This window comes from Sparus aurata, chromosome 22, assembly GCF_900880675.1.
Source record: "Sparus aurata chromosome 22, fSpaAur1.1, whole genome shotgun sequence".
In the NCBI taxonomy this organism is placed as follows: domain Eukaryota; kingdom Metazoa; phylum Chordata; class Actinopteri; order Spariformes; family Sparidae; genus Sparus; species Sparus aurata.
The window spans coordinates 19881122-19894897 of NC_044208.1; the positions used below are offsets into that span (position 1 = coordinate 19881122).

Genomic DNA, 13776 nt, shown 5'->3' on the forward strand with positions numbered 1-13776 from the left:
GGTGTAAATCTTACTGTGCATGTGTGAATGTGCGCCTGCAGCTCATTCTACAATCTACTGCATTTAGACAACAGACCTAATCATACATCACCTTTCAGGAAGTCTAGCTTACTATATTGCATTCATTTACCCTTTATCCTTACTGTGTCTTTGTTCCTGCACATATAGGTTATAAGACAACACACGTGCATGAGCCTATAGTCAATATGCATACAAGCATGTAACCACACACAACTTATTATGCACACGCACATGCACACACATCCATCCCATCACACTAAACATATGTTGGCTGCCATGCTGCTTTTACTGACCTACATTTCCTCACCAGGGCTGTCTCTTCTTCTCTCCTAAGGGTCTGTGTGTGTGTGTGTGTGTGTGTGTGTGTGTGTGTGTGTGTGTGCGCGCGCGATAGCAGCACATCATCATTAATCCAATTTTATAATTAACTTCACACATAAAATGCTATAAATCTGACACAAACGCACAGATACGACACACTGTGGAATGTCCTGCTTGTGGTCATCGACCTTGTTCACTTTGAGTGTGTGTGTGCATGTGTATTTCTGAAATATTAGACTTGCAAGGCCCACAAATGAACCTCACAACTGGCTTAATTAAAAGTGTGATGTGAATAATGTCCAAGCTGGTACAACGACATGAATCAGGTAGCAGCTGGAATATGACTTCATTTGCTTTAACAAGATGATGTAGTAGCATCGATATTTAACTGCACGTTTTACACTGAAGCCATTTAGCTGACATTCCAATCAAGAGTGATTCACCATGAAAATGGCAGCTCTACTTTAATTTCCAATCAGCTGTATGAAAAAAAAAAAAGGATGCCTTGAAACATCAGCACGGTCGTAAAAAAAAAAAAAAAAAAAAAAAAAACAGAAAGCAGAGGTGACAGATATTCCTTATTTTACACTGTAGCTTGGGCATAAAGCAGTGCCTCTGCTATTACTCTGACCCCCGTGTTCATCTCACACTGAGGACAAGAGGGTCTTGTCTGATTTCGACACAGAGGCACAGAGACAGACTGAGCTAATTTAGGTTAAGTGCCTCCAGTAGCTCAAGGGCACAAAGCAACAAGCCACCTGGGGCTAGCCTGCATCACAGTGGGGTAAGCTGTATGTGCATGTGTTTGTGGCTGTATGTGTGTCGGGCAGACACAGGGATCCCAGTGGGAAGTGGGTTAAAGCCATATCAGCTACAATGTGTGCATGCATGTTTATCTACAGTTCTTCCACTGCTGGAGCAAAATTGACACGACCCCATTTGACCCACTTCTCACATTGCACCTCAGTTCTCATCAGCAACTACAGTAGGTCAATTGAAGAGGGGGAAGAGGGGAATCGCAGCACCAAACCATCCAATCAACGATCAGAAATACATCAATTGACCAATGACGATTAATTTAGGAAGTGAGCAAGACGATCAGCCCGGAGGCAGGGGCACAATCAGGGGGTTAGATGTGAAGTCGGATGTGAGGTCTGGTGGCGTGGCATTGATTGTTGTTATCAACCAACACATTTACACTGCATGACCGGACTTGGCACCATTCATCAGGCCTGTAAGATCAATCCAATTTACATCTCCTCACTGTTAACTGGTTGTTACAACTTCAGCAACACACAAGATGACTGAAGGTTCAAAATTAATACTCTGTATTTATATTCTGTTAGGGGGGTGTGGAATTTTACTCACCTGGCTGCAAGAACTCAAAAGATATCATAATCGCTGAAAAAGACTAGACCTTTTTACAGACATTTTGTTGAGTTCTGTACTTTGTTTCAAACACAAACAAATGTTTTAATCTTCAAACTCAAACAAATGTATTTCATTTGGTCACCCTGCTGCTTTAACTTCCAGGGAGACATCAGATGATCGGAGTCACAGGGTGTGGAAGGAAGTACGCAAGTGTGACTAAACGTATAATGTGAACTGTTATATATTAACTCATCTGACAACATTTCTGACTGAGTCAGGTCTGTTAGATTTTCATCGGCAATGGTGGTTGCTTAACAGTGGAGTCAACAACTCCCATGATCCCAGGCTAATTCACAACAAAAGAGAGTGTCTTGGACTTTTCTTTATAAGTTGTATTTATACATGTATCCCTTTCTAAAGAGCACATATAACAAATTCATTCGGACTCCAGAAAGTACTCCAACCCTTAAAATCTTTATGGTCTGATCACCATCATCAGACACATGACACATAAATGTTATACTGTAATAATGCGGCCCTTTTATAGTTATACAGATGTAATCCTGGGGTAAAGACAGACAGGGTTAAATATGTCTCAGTGCAGGCTTAGTGATCATGGGATGATGTGGATCAGTTTTATCTGTAAAAGACACACATATGTAAGCACACACACTGAGAATGAGACACTGTGATTGGTAGTTTCATCTGACTTATCAAACAGAGTGTGTGTGTGAGTGCACATGGACTTGCTAAGCCTGGGTTTCTAAATTGATAATCCTATGTTGAGACCTCATCTGGGAAAAAAAAAGCAGCGCTCCAAAATCTACTCAACCCCTCTTCTCCCTCTGTCCTCCTCCCCCTTCCTTATTTAATAAACCACCCCCTCTGCCTCCCCCTCTCCTCTCCCTGTCTATTTCTCCGACCCTCCCTCCCCTTCTGTCCCGTCTGAGCAATAATAAAGGGATGGAGGCATTAATAGAGAGCGCAGACCTCTCCTGGATGCAATCAGTGCGGCCTCCTAATGTGCCCCGAGGGAAAGGAGACCAGCTCCCTGATCAAATACTCCCCAAATTTAAGACCGCCATTATTTCAAATTAAATTGCTCATGACACCTCGTGTGTCTCTTTTTGGTGTGGATGAATGGCTATGTTCAGTCTGATAGGCAATTAATCCACAGGAACGTAATTATATTTGGTAATTACCATAATCCGATCAATGTGGTCTCACACACTGAAGTGTTTTATTGTGTGCGCTCTAAAGTCGGTTAAAATTGATGATTCACAAGCGATAAACTTTAAAACTAAAAGGAGTAATGACGCTGCAGTGTCACCGGGTGAATGAATCCCTCTGCTCCTCTGTATTGTAACGCCACCTTGTGGTTAGAGTGTGCATCAACTGACACACTAAGTGGTCTACCAGTGTCATCCTAGACAGTTCTCTGAAAAAGGCGACAGTCGGGGTATGTGGCTCCTGCAATAAACAAACAAAATTAGACTAAAACTGTCACCACCTCTCCTGCAGGTTCACAAGCAAAGAAAAGGGGCTGGAGTTTCCCTTTCTCTGCATTTTCCCCTCTTTTTTGTCTTTCACCCTAATCCATCCATGCATGTGGAGTGGAAAACCCTCGAAAAAAGAGACGTTGCCATGGCGAGGACGACTCATTAATGAGACAGATTTAAAGGAGCTCTTAAAATCACTTTCTGCCCCCCCCCCCCAGCTTCTCTCTCTCCTTCTACATTCAGTCTCTATGGGGGGACATGAGCTTTTCAGAGGCTTGGCTTCACTTTCTGAGGCTTAATGGAACCTCCAGCTGATTGGGACATAAAGGAGCCTGGAGCTGAGGAGAAGGCAGGAAGAGTGAGGCGGAGGCTGGTGTACACGGTGGAGCAGTGAGGGGGTCTGTGGTTGATGAGAGTGATAAAAAATGAGATGGATTGGATTGTGGAATAAAGTCCAAACCAAAGCAAGCAGTTTCTTCTTTGTATTTATTAATATTTTAACACATTAAAATGTTTTGCCTACATTTTGGTTAATGTGTAAATTTGTATTGTTGATCTTTACATGTATGATTAGTCGATGAAGTCGGGCGATAGAAAATGAATCAGCGACTGTTTAATAACTGATTAGTCATTTCAGTTCAGTTTTTCAAACACATATGTCAAACATTTGCTTCTAAAATGTAACGATTTGTTGCCTTTATTCGTCAGTTACGACAGTAAAGGAAGAGTTTTTGGGTTCTGGACTGTTGGTTGGAACAAAGCTGCAATTTGAAGATGTCACTTCTCTGCTCTGTCTTGTCAGATCTCTGCTTGATAAATGACCTGAATGACATGAATTATGAAAATAGTTCATTTCCTCTCCAATTTTACCAATAGGTGGAAAGCTTCTTCCACGATCCTGTGCATCACTGGTACCCACATAAATGAAAGCTGTTAATGTAACTTTCCATGGGTTACAGATGAAGAAACTGTACTTTTGTGCACTTTTTGTGAACCACACATTAGAAGTCAGGAATGTAACCATGTGTGCAGATGGAGAGCAGGCTGGTCAGTAGGGTAAACAGGGGCAGAAACCTCAGAGGACCAGAAACCTCAGAGGACCAGACTGGAAGCAGCATGAGGTAGAAAAAAGCTCCCTCTAATAGCAGCGCTCATTAAAGAAATGGGCTGTGACTGAGGTTGGCGCAGTGCTTAGACGCACTTATCCTGCACTACGGCACAATTAGATTTTTCAATTACTAACAACATGACCACTGTTGAACCGACTGGGGCTAAAGAAGAGGGCAAAAGCTGTTGCTAGAGCAAACACAGGCCAGATTAAGTCTTGGAATTGCATTTGCTTTCTGCCTGGTGGCATTATGAGAGTGTTAAGAGGAACTCTTGCACTCATGGAATTGTTTTTCCACTGCGGGCGAGTTTTAGCTCATCATGGCTTGGATAAATAAACTGCTTTTGGTCCGTCAGCATGAAAATATGAACTTTATAATACTGAGGAGGGCGAAAAGCTTGTGACCTATCTACACACACACACATGCACACACAGCAGAATTTCTCACCATTAATAATAAATAAATCCCCAGATTGACTTGTTTTGACACATGCTCCTCGCATTAAACCTTAAAGGTGACACTTGACCTCTGTAATTACACACACAAGTACCCTCGTATCGCTCACATATACATGCATGCCATGAGGTCCTGTTCTAATTTGAACTCAGCAGTGTCAGTTATGATCTTTCATCATGTGCCACTCATCAGGTGTCACATGCCAATGTGCAGTTAAACTATCTGCACTCTAAGAAACCTGAGTCAGGCAAAAAGCAGCAACCAGGAACCATAAAAGAAGAAAGAGAGACACTAGAGACACACTAGATAAAGATCTTGCATGTCGTATCATCTATCTTCATCTTGTTAGTCCAGAGTCTGGGTGTCATTTGGTGCAATGCACTGACCCAACCTCCAGGAGGCTCCCTTTGTCAACAAGCAGTATGCAGCAGGGGTACAACCACACACCGAGCATAAAAGAGGTCACTAAGTGAGTGAAGAAAGAAATATGCAAGAAAAAATTTAAAATCTACCTCGGAGGAAAACAACAGGAAAATGAGGGCTGCAACCAACACATATTTTCATTGCAAATCTTTCTGTTGATTATTTTCTTGCATAACTGAATGGTACTTTGTTCTATTAAATGCCAGGAAATTATGAAAAAAATATGATCAGTGCTTCCTAAAGCCCAAGATGATGTCCTACAATGTCTTGTTTTGTCCACAACCCAAAGATAATCAACTTACTGTCATTGAGGAGTAGAGAAACAGAATCAGAAATCACTGATTAATCCATCAGTTAATCATTCAGTTTTGTAACCAGCCAATCCTCTGCTGTTTCAAACCTCTCTGTGTTTGACACATTGGGTCAATATATGGATAAATGTATCTGTTGATTCAATTGATTATCTGCCTGTTATGTCCTGATGTGATAATTAACCCATTAAGTAAAACTCAATTGTACGCATTCGGCTCCTCACACCTGATCCCCCCTTAAGTAAACTCTGTTCTCTCTGACTCGTCTTTTCTCCTCCCTCCTCCTCCAGTTTCCCAAATTAAAAGCAATCTGAGCTCAGACCAACGCTATCAATCTGGCCAGATTATCTATCACAACAATTTTTCAAGCAAGCGCCACACGCACACTGAAAGACAAAACCAACTCCCTTGAGAGTGTAAGTCTCTAGTTGCTTTGAGGACATTAAACTCTTAACATGTTGTTATTGAACTGGCAATTTCACCTTGAGGTCTGGGAAATTACAATGAGCACTTTTCAATATTTTCTGACATTTCTTTGACAAAAAGATTAAATCATAGATAACGCTGCCCTGCGTGGATTAAAGCTGACTCCACCAAGAAGCAAAGATTAAAAAATGAAAGAAAAAGCACCAAGGATCTATGGACAAATTAACTTAACGTCACCGACATGCACCCGCACAGACAGAACTCCCCAAAACTCAATTACCGCCCAATATTTGTCAGTGATGACTTCATTAGCCACTGGTCACACATGATGGAAGAGCACCTGTTTAGCCAATCACCAGCCAGCCATTGCCTATTAGGCCTTTAATAAGCTGAGAGGTCTCCATCTGTTAGACACACAGTGAGCCATTACCCACTGATTACCTCCTTTATCTCCTAACTAAATAAATGTCTAAGAAGATGTAGACCGGAGAAGATGTAGACTGGACCGCTGTGGCTTCTAAATTCAGAACGGATGAATGGAAACGAAAAAACGAGCAGACACGCACTCATTCACACACACAGACGAAAAACAAGGTTCAAGACTTAATCAATGAACGGGAGGGAGAGGGAGAGGGAGAGGGAGAGGAAGAGCGGGAGTTCAGGGCAGACAGAGCAGCTTTGAAGAGAAACGGAGCCTTAACCCATTTTACAGTTCAACAGCCCTAAGCAACCCCAGTGACCCCCCAATTCCCGAAAGTGTGTGTGTGTGTGTGTGTGTGTGTGTGTGTGTGAGAGAGAGAGAGAAAGAGAGAGAGAGAAATCCCCTTCTTTTCTCCATCTCATTAAGCTGTGTGCCGTGCTCTCTACTCCATTGTTCTGTCACCTCAAACCTGCTAATAGGGGGGGTTTCATGCACAATCAGGACTAAGGGTGTATTTGTCTTCACTTGTCTATGTTTTGAGTGTGCATGAGTGTAGCAGTAAGCCCTGAATTGGCAACCGGCAAATCTCACTGTATTGGTATGAATGGTGGTTTCACCTTAATCCCTTAAAATCTCTGAGATTTAGAAAAAAAAAAGCTGCTGTTTTTTTTGTGTTTGCAGAATGAGAAAACTGACTCATTAGTTTTTGTTGACAGCCGATTAGCAAGACTAGATTCCGATACTTCTTTAGAGTAGCTCGACTGGTTTAAGAGAGGCGAGACAAGGAATAAAGAGAGGAAAAACTGGGGCAACCTTAAGCTTGTTTCTTCTTCTGTCTCCTGTTTCAAAACCTTCTGAGGATTAGTGTAGGGAAGAGATACATAGGGGCTCTTTTTTCTCCTCTCTTACCACATGGACCCTTTAATCCAACATCCAGCCTACAGTATCGTGACTGCATACATTTTTAATGCAGGAAAGTTTACCTTCAACCACTTCCCGGTGTTTTATTGCCTTGAAAAGACGGGAATTGTCGTTTATGTGAACGAAACACTGAAGGGGAGACAATGACAAAGAGCTGAAACCAAGACCGAAGACCTCCTGAGTCCCACAGCCACAATTATATTACCCTAACTGATTTTCAGGAGTGCTTCCCCCTATAAATGCAGCCAATCCATTTCATTTGGCCTCATCTAGTTACTCTACAAGACTGGCCTCCCTCAGGTGCACTTCCCTTGGGAGCTGTTGTCGCTGATTGGTCGATAACTGAACCTGCCTTCCCACTGAGGGATTATGGGGGATCCGGTGCAACACCTGCTCCCCCACTACACTGATATAAAGTACAAGGAGGGTAGAGGGAGAAGCCAACCAAAAGAAACATGTAAGCATTGCCATTCTGCTTTCAGAAAATAATGATTCATGTACAGATACAAAGAGCAAGGAAGAGAAAAGTGGAAAAACATGAGGCATGCACACAGGATAACTGAAACACAAAGGACGAATTAGCCAAACTCCAATTTGAGCGTGTTTGAGGGTCGTCTGTTCAGCGGTGCATGAACACAGAGTGACTGGGAGGTTGATTCAACCTACAGAGCCCAGACAATACTGTACCCATGGTGGCGACATCTTGAGCTGTCAAGACGTGTTAGCCAAAGCAGGCGTGAGGACGGGCCGCACTCGTCTGGCAGCATATTGTTACGGCAAACGCACAGGAATGAGGGATTCCATTTTGGCAAACCGTAGAGGCAGACAGACATTATGAAGTAGTTATCATAGGTGGTTAGATCGACTAAATAACTAACAACAAAAACAGAAAACTAGTTAGAAAAGTTTTAAGCAAAGAAAAAGTAGCTCCATTAGCTCTGATTTTCCGGTTAACTTCTTTAATACCCTGTGTTGTGTGCCAAATGAATTTTGGTTAATCACGAGACATAACCAATTCTAAAGTGTAATATCATATCCCTAAGTATTCCCACAACTAAAGAATGATCACGCGACAGATCCTTTATCACCCTCTCACATCTCCCTGATGGCTCCTTTATGTAGTTGCAGAGGTGAAAGTGGGTCACCTCCGTAACCCAGTCAGCTCCATCACCATCACCCCGATATTATCATCTCTGTTACACCTCCCTGCAGGCCCGGCCCATCACCTCCAGCTGCTAGCTATTGTGTCTTGTTCCCAGGGGTGGCCATCCAGGGGAGTCATGACGTCCTACTGTCCCAGAAGACTGGGAAGCATGGTTGGAATTCAAGCATGCATCATGGGCTTCCACTCATTAGGACAAATATGCACACACAGCCATCCACCTAATGAGTGCACTAGTGAATAAATGCATGCTCAAGCACACGTCTGAGCACAGTAGGGAAGTAATTAAATATGCATATAATAAACCAGAACTGAAAGATACCTTCCTGGGGTGGAGGAGAAAAAAAGGTTCTCGATGCAGACAAACAATAATTCTAAATCTGAAACCCAGTTCTTTATATAATGATCGCAGGTAATGATTTTGTAAGACCGGCTACATGTTCCTTATGGCTAAACCAACTGGACAGTGACATGTAATGGACATACACATGTGGGTCATGTTTATGTTCTAGGCGTGTCACCTCAAGAGCTTTGGCAAAGATGCCTGAGCGTGAGCAAACACAGCTGGATAATATCTGACTAGCAATCCCTGGCTAGCAAGTTAGCGTGTGGGAGCATTTTGTGTACTATGAAGTTGAAGGGAGAAAAAGACCCATTTGTGCCATCGTATGCAAGTTGTGTCTTACTAAACTAAATATTTTGAGAACACAGATAATGGAAGTAAATTTATTATATCTACGGATTATTACAAAAATGCTCTGTTTTAAAATAAGCAAGTAATTACATTAAAAGAATTGTTAAATCATTTCTACAAATCATACACTTTAATTCACCAAAATACAGCAATAATTCCTTTATATTCACATTGTAGCCCTTCGAATCAAAAATAGAATCGGTTCAGGGGGTCTCAAGAGATTCCCACCATTAATCCCCCCACAAACATGAGGCAACACATATGTCACAGACAATAACTAATGAGCTATACAGTAGGTCACGTATTCAGGCTTTAATGACAGTATTCACTAAAGCCTTTCTGTGAGGGTCATCCAGCCTGATGGACCCCACCATACCAAAGGCCAAAGGTCTCCGAGGTCAAAGAGCCACAATTTTTCATTGATTCTGCACGGGACACCCAGCATATCACACACATGCAAGGAAGCACATTTGCACGCACAAAGACAGACGGGACTCAGTTACAAGAGGATGGAAATCACCTAATAAGAAGAGACAAAGCCCAGCTTGGGAAAAGCTTCCACCCCATGTGTCGTGACTCTCTGGCACTGTGACATACAGCGTATAATTAAATCCCGCAAACAGTTCAGGTGTCTTAAGTTCTCTTTGAAGCAGGAGCCTGTTTCCAAGCCGACACAAACACCACCATCACTACTGTAGCAAAACAGCAATGTGTCATATAAAGTCTGTTAAGCCTTAGTAAGAGGCTCACAGAGACTGCTACCTACGTAGTCCAGCTTTAAAGTTGAAGGCAAGAACCTCTATCATACTGTCTTGTAGTTAAAATGAGAAGGGACCGAGCTACAGAGAAAAAATTACAGAGATTACAGATTACAGATTACAGAGACACAACTAGATAATACTTAAAATCTCTGACAGTTGTTCCAACTCCAGAACTTCAGCTAACAAACTCCATGACAGTGAATATGCTCTGCTCTCTAGTCTGTACCTTTGCCATCCTGTAAGACTTTCCCCTGTGAGCCTTTGGTGTCTGGTCCAAGCAGCGGTTTGGGTGTCCAGAGAGAGTCCGGCCTCTGATGGACCTTTGACACTGAAAGCAGACGTTTGCGAAGGCAGCCCTCCGGTCTAGGGCTGGGGAAGGCCTGGTGCTGGAGGCTGTTCCCCATCTTCTTGGCGGGCTGGAAGGAGCACACAGTTCGCTTCTCACCAGGGGGGTCCTCATAGCAGGCCCTGTGCCAGCAGCTGACCACCGGCTCCGAGGAGAGGCAGTGCACGTATGTGATCATCCCAGGCTAAGACCTAAACCCCCCGACACCCACCCTCCCCTGCTCTATCCACAACCAAAGCCCCCAACTCCACCTCCTTCTTGCGCGACCCTCTCTCCTTGGACAAGCACTTGAGGTGGTGGGATGGAGGGCTGTGTTTGGGAGACCTCCCCCCTTTGCTCCCAAACTCTGAATAGGCCTCCCCCTCTCTTTCTGGGAAGATAGGACCGAGGTTTGGAGGTTTTTGCAACCCACAGGGGACCCAATCCCCCCTCTGTCTCCTCCTCTCTCTCCTCCTGCTGTTTTTGTCCTTCCTCTCCCTCTCTCAGGGGGTCCTATTGACTTGCATTGATTTGCCTGACAAAGGGAGGCTGTGCACAAATTCAGATTACAAGATTTAACTCCAAAACAAATATTTCACATATCTATTGCAGCGAAATGTTATTAAAAACCCTGGGTGATTATCAGTTGAATTTCTGGCGAGCTCGCAAACACAGAAATTCTGACCCCAAAAAATGACCACAAGAACTTTCAAAAATACTCCAAAGAAGCAAAAAATAAGTCTTGAAAAACAAAGGGTAGTGCCTTGTTGGAAATACCTGTGGTTAAAGCATGGTTTCCTTTGCTAAGACCCCGAAGCATCACCACAAATTGTGTGAAAGAAGATCCACAAAAAGTAAAGAAACAAGCTCATGGTGAAAGATGGTGACCGCTGCAATTGGTAAATAGAGGAGGCTACCAAAAAAGGGCCTCAAACAGAGTGTTCAGGCAAGTTTGTCGTGTTTCGGAGCATCCTCTTCCCTCTTTCGCCACCTTTTCAAGATCATCATTGCTCCGTGGCATCCACACGGCCTCTCCTCTCCTCTCAGCTCCTCCTCCCTCTAGTCTTTCCTCTGCTCCTCAAACGCTGCTTTTCTAATCTGTAAACCCAGATTATCCATCCTCCAGTCCGAGCCTCCGTTTGTGACAGAAAGACACAACACAGATGGACACCAGGCTGTAGATAATTAACTACATCACCTCCAGTGCTCAAATGTGTGGAAGTTCAAGAGGACATTGGCGTGCTGTGTGTCAGATGGTTAACTCCTCGGATGACGCAGTCCAGCGTGAAGAAAGCTGAATGTGGGGCAAATATCAATCAGCTTCCTCAGGCTTACCCTCAGCTGACTGTACAAGTACAGAGACCCAGATGAAATTCTCAGAGTCGGACAAAACTTACTCTAGTTTCAAAGCTTTGATGAATGTAATTGCAGTTGAAAAGAGGAGCACAGTCTGAGGCACAGACTGACACCAGATAAAAAGATAAGCATCAAACGTAGACACACAGAGATTAAAAACAGGGTGAGGGTAGTGGTAAAAAACATCAGGTGCCAGGTGAGGGTGTGTATGTGTGTGTGTGATCCTTAATCAGCTAGACTGTGAGGCACGCTAAGCTTATTGATATGCCAAGATAGATTAATAGGATGGCGACCAGTGGGGGGTAGGATAAAACTGGAGACTGAATACTACAGGTGGTGGCCCATTAACTGAAAATACAGACATCGAAATGAATAAAAACAAGAACAAAAAGAAAAGAGAAAAAATTGAAGTGGGCAAGAACTACATGAGAATATTGAGGCAAATGTCTCCCTCTGGTGGTGGCAAATAATTGCACTATACAAAAGTGATGATTCTATTTACAGCTCAAGCGCACTTTAGAGCTGAAACAGTTAGTTAATCAGCAGAAAATTATTATGCAACTATTTTGATATCAAATAATCATCATAATCATCATAATCAAAAAATGAAGAATGGAGAATGCATGCTAAAAATGGACCTGAATAGCAACCCAAGAACCTGAAGAAGCTCACTGTTAACATCTCAGTGTTATTAAGAATTTCAGTAAGAAATAGCCATATAAATAAACCCTTTCGTCAACAGAATGCCTTGGATGTGACTTGCACAGTTTTTTTTTCTTCTTTTTGTATCTGTACACATATGGATTTTGATTAATCGGACAAAGCTAGGCATTTCAAGACGTCACCTTAACTCTGGGAAACGGGATGGATTTTATTTCATATTTCTAAATATCTAATTGACTGAAGATTAATCAAGAATGACAATAATCACTAGCTGCAGCCCTCATACACTCATAAACCGATTTAAACTTTGGGGTAACAGGGAGTGACTGTGTGCATGTTTGTGTGTGTATGAGTGCGGTTGTTATTCTGCCAAAGCCTCAGCAGATAGCCAGAGGCTAAAACAGCCATTACTGATGGTTATCATTTCCACAGCGCTGTGAGACAGCCAACACACAAGCTGATTACAAAACCACAACCACTGCACACACACGGGACATAATGGATAAACCACAGCACACACACCCACATATAAAACAGTGTGTGGACACGTAGCCCCACTGGGCAAGCCAAAAGATTCTGACTGTGGCCTAATTTGCACTTTAACACTATTGTTGCCCTAAATCCATAAACGCATAGACACGGTTTGTCATACAGTTCACACAGAGAACAACATCAGGGGTGTATAGTCATGCAGACACAATAACAACATCGCAACAGGGGGTGTTTACAGTGACAAACAGACATATAGACATTTAACAAGCAGGAACATGTATGTTTGTCGTTGGGACAGTCATGTGTGAATGTACACACATACATAACGGATGTTGTGTGACTTAGTTGGTGGTGAATGTTCAGGTCTTGCCCAGACCCAGCATGCATGGTCAGACTCTCACAGCCCACTGCCCATGAATGAGGATTATTACTAGTAAGGAGGTGTGTGTATGTGTGTGTGTGTGTGTGTGTGTGTGTGTGTGTGTATGTGTGTGTGTGTGTGTGTGTGCACCACCATTCTTAAACAATGCAACATCCATGCTGTGTCCAAGTCGGGACAGTGCATGTTGTGTATGTATCAATGCAAGTGTTTGTACATGCATATAAACTCTCCAGTGTGCCTGTGAATACTCCCACGTGCACAAAGACTGGTGTGTGTGTGTGTGTGTGTGTGTGTGTGTGTGTGTGTGTGTGTGTGTGTGTGTGTGTGTGTGTGTGTGTGTGTGTGTGTGTTTGGGAGCGGGGGAAGCCAAAACGGAAGGCTTTGGGGACGGGACAATGGTAACCATGGATACACGTAGGTCTGAATGGAGCGAGAGGAGCACCTGCACGCTGAGTTAGTCCTCTGTCTGGGGAAGTCATCCACTCATCCGCAGGGAGTCGGCCATTGTCTTTTCAAACTTCTCCTACAACAAAACTTTTCCAGCACTGTCCCTGGAAACATCACAGCTCGACACTCGTCTCCTCAGATACTCTTATAAAAAATACAGAAAGTCCTACTTACTGACTCCAGCATCTTTTTCTTAATTTCTACACTTTTCACGA

The 13776-nt window shown here is 43.1% G+C and overlaps 1 protein-coding gene across 9 annotated transcripts in view; it reads right to left on the reverse strand.

Moving 5' to 3' along the window:
- The window catches only part of nhsl1b (NHS-like 1b), a 106928-nt gene that overhangs the window by 32761 nt on the left and 60391 nt on the right, over positions 1 to 13776 (reverse strand). Inside the window, exon 1 of one of the 9 annotated variants that reach the window (XM_030405394.1) lies at positions 10123 to 10413. The exons of the other annotated variants lie outside the window; for them this stretch is intronic. Within the exon in view, the coding sequence (XP_030261254.1) occupies positions 10123 to 10300 (178 nt within the window). The 5' untranslated portion in view covers positions 10301 to 10413. Of the gene's footprint in view, positions 1 to 10122; positions 10414 to 13776 lie in introns of those variants that run through there. 9 annotated transcript variants of the gene reach the window in all.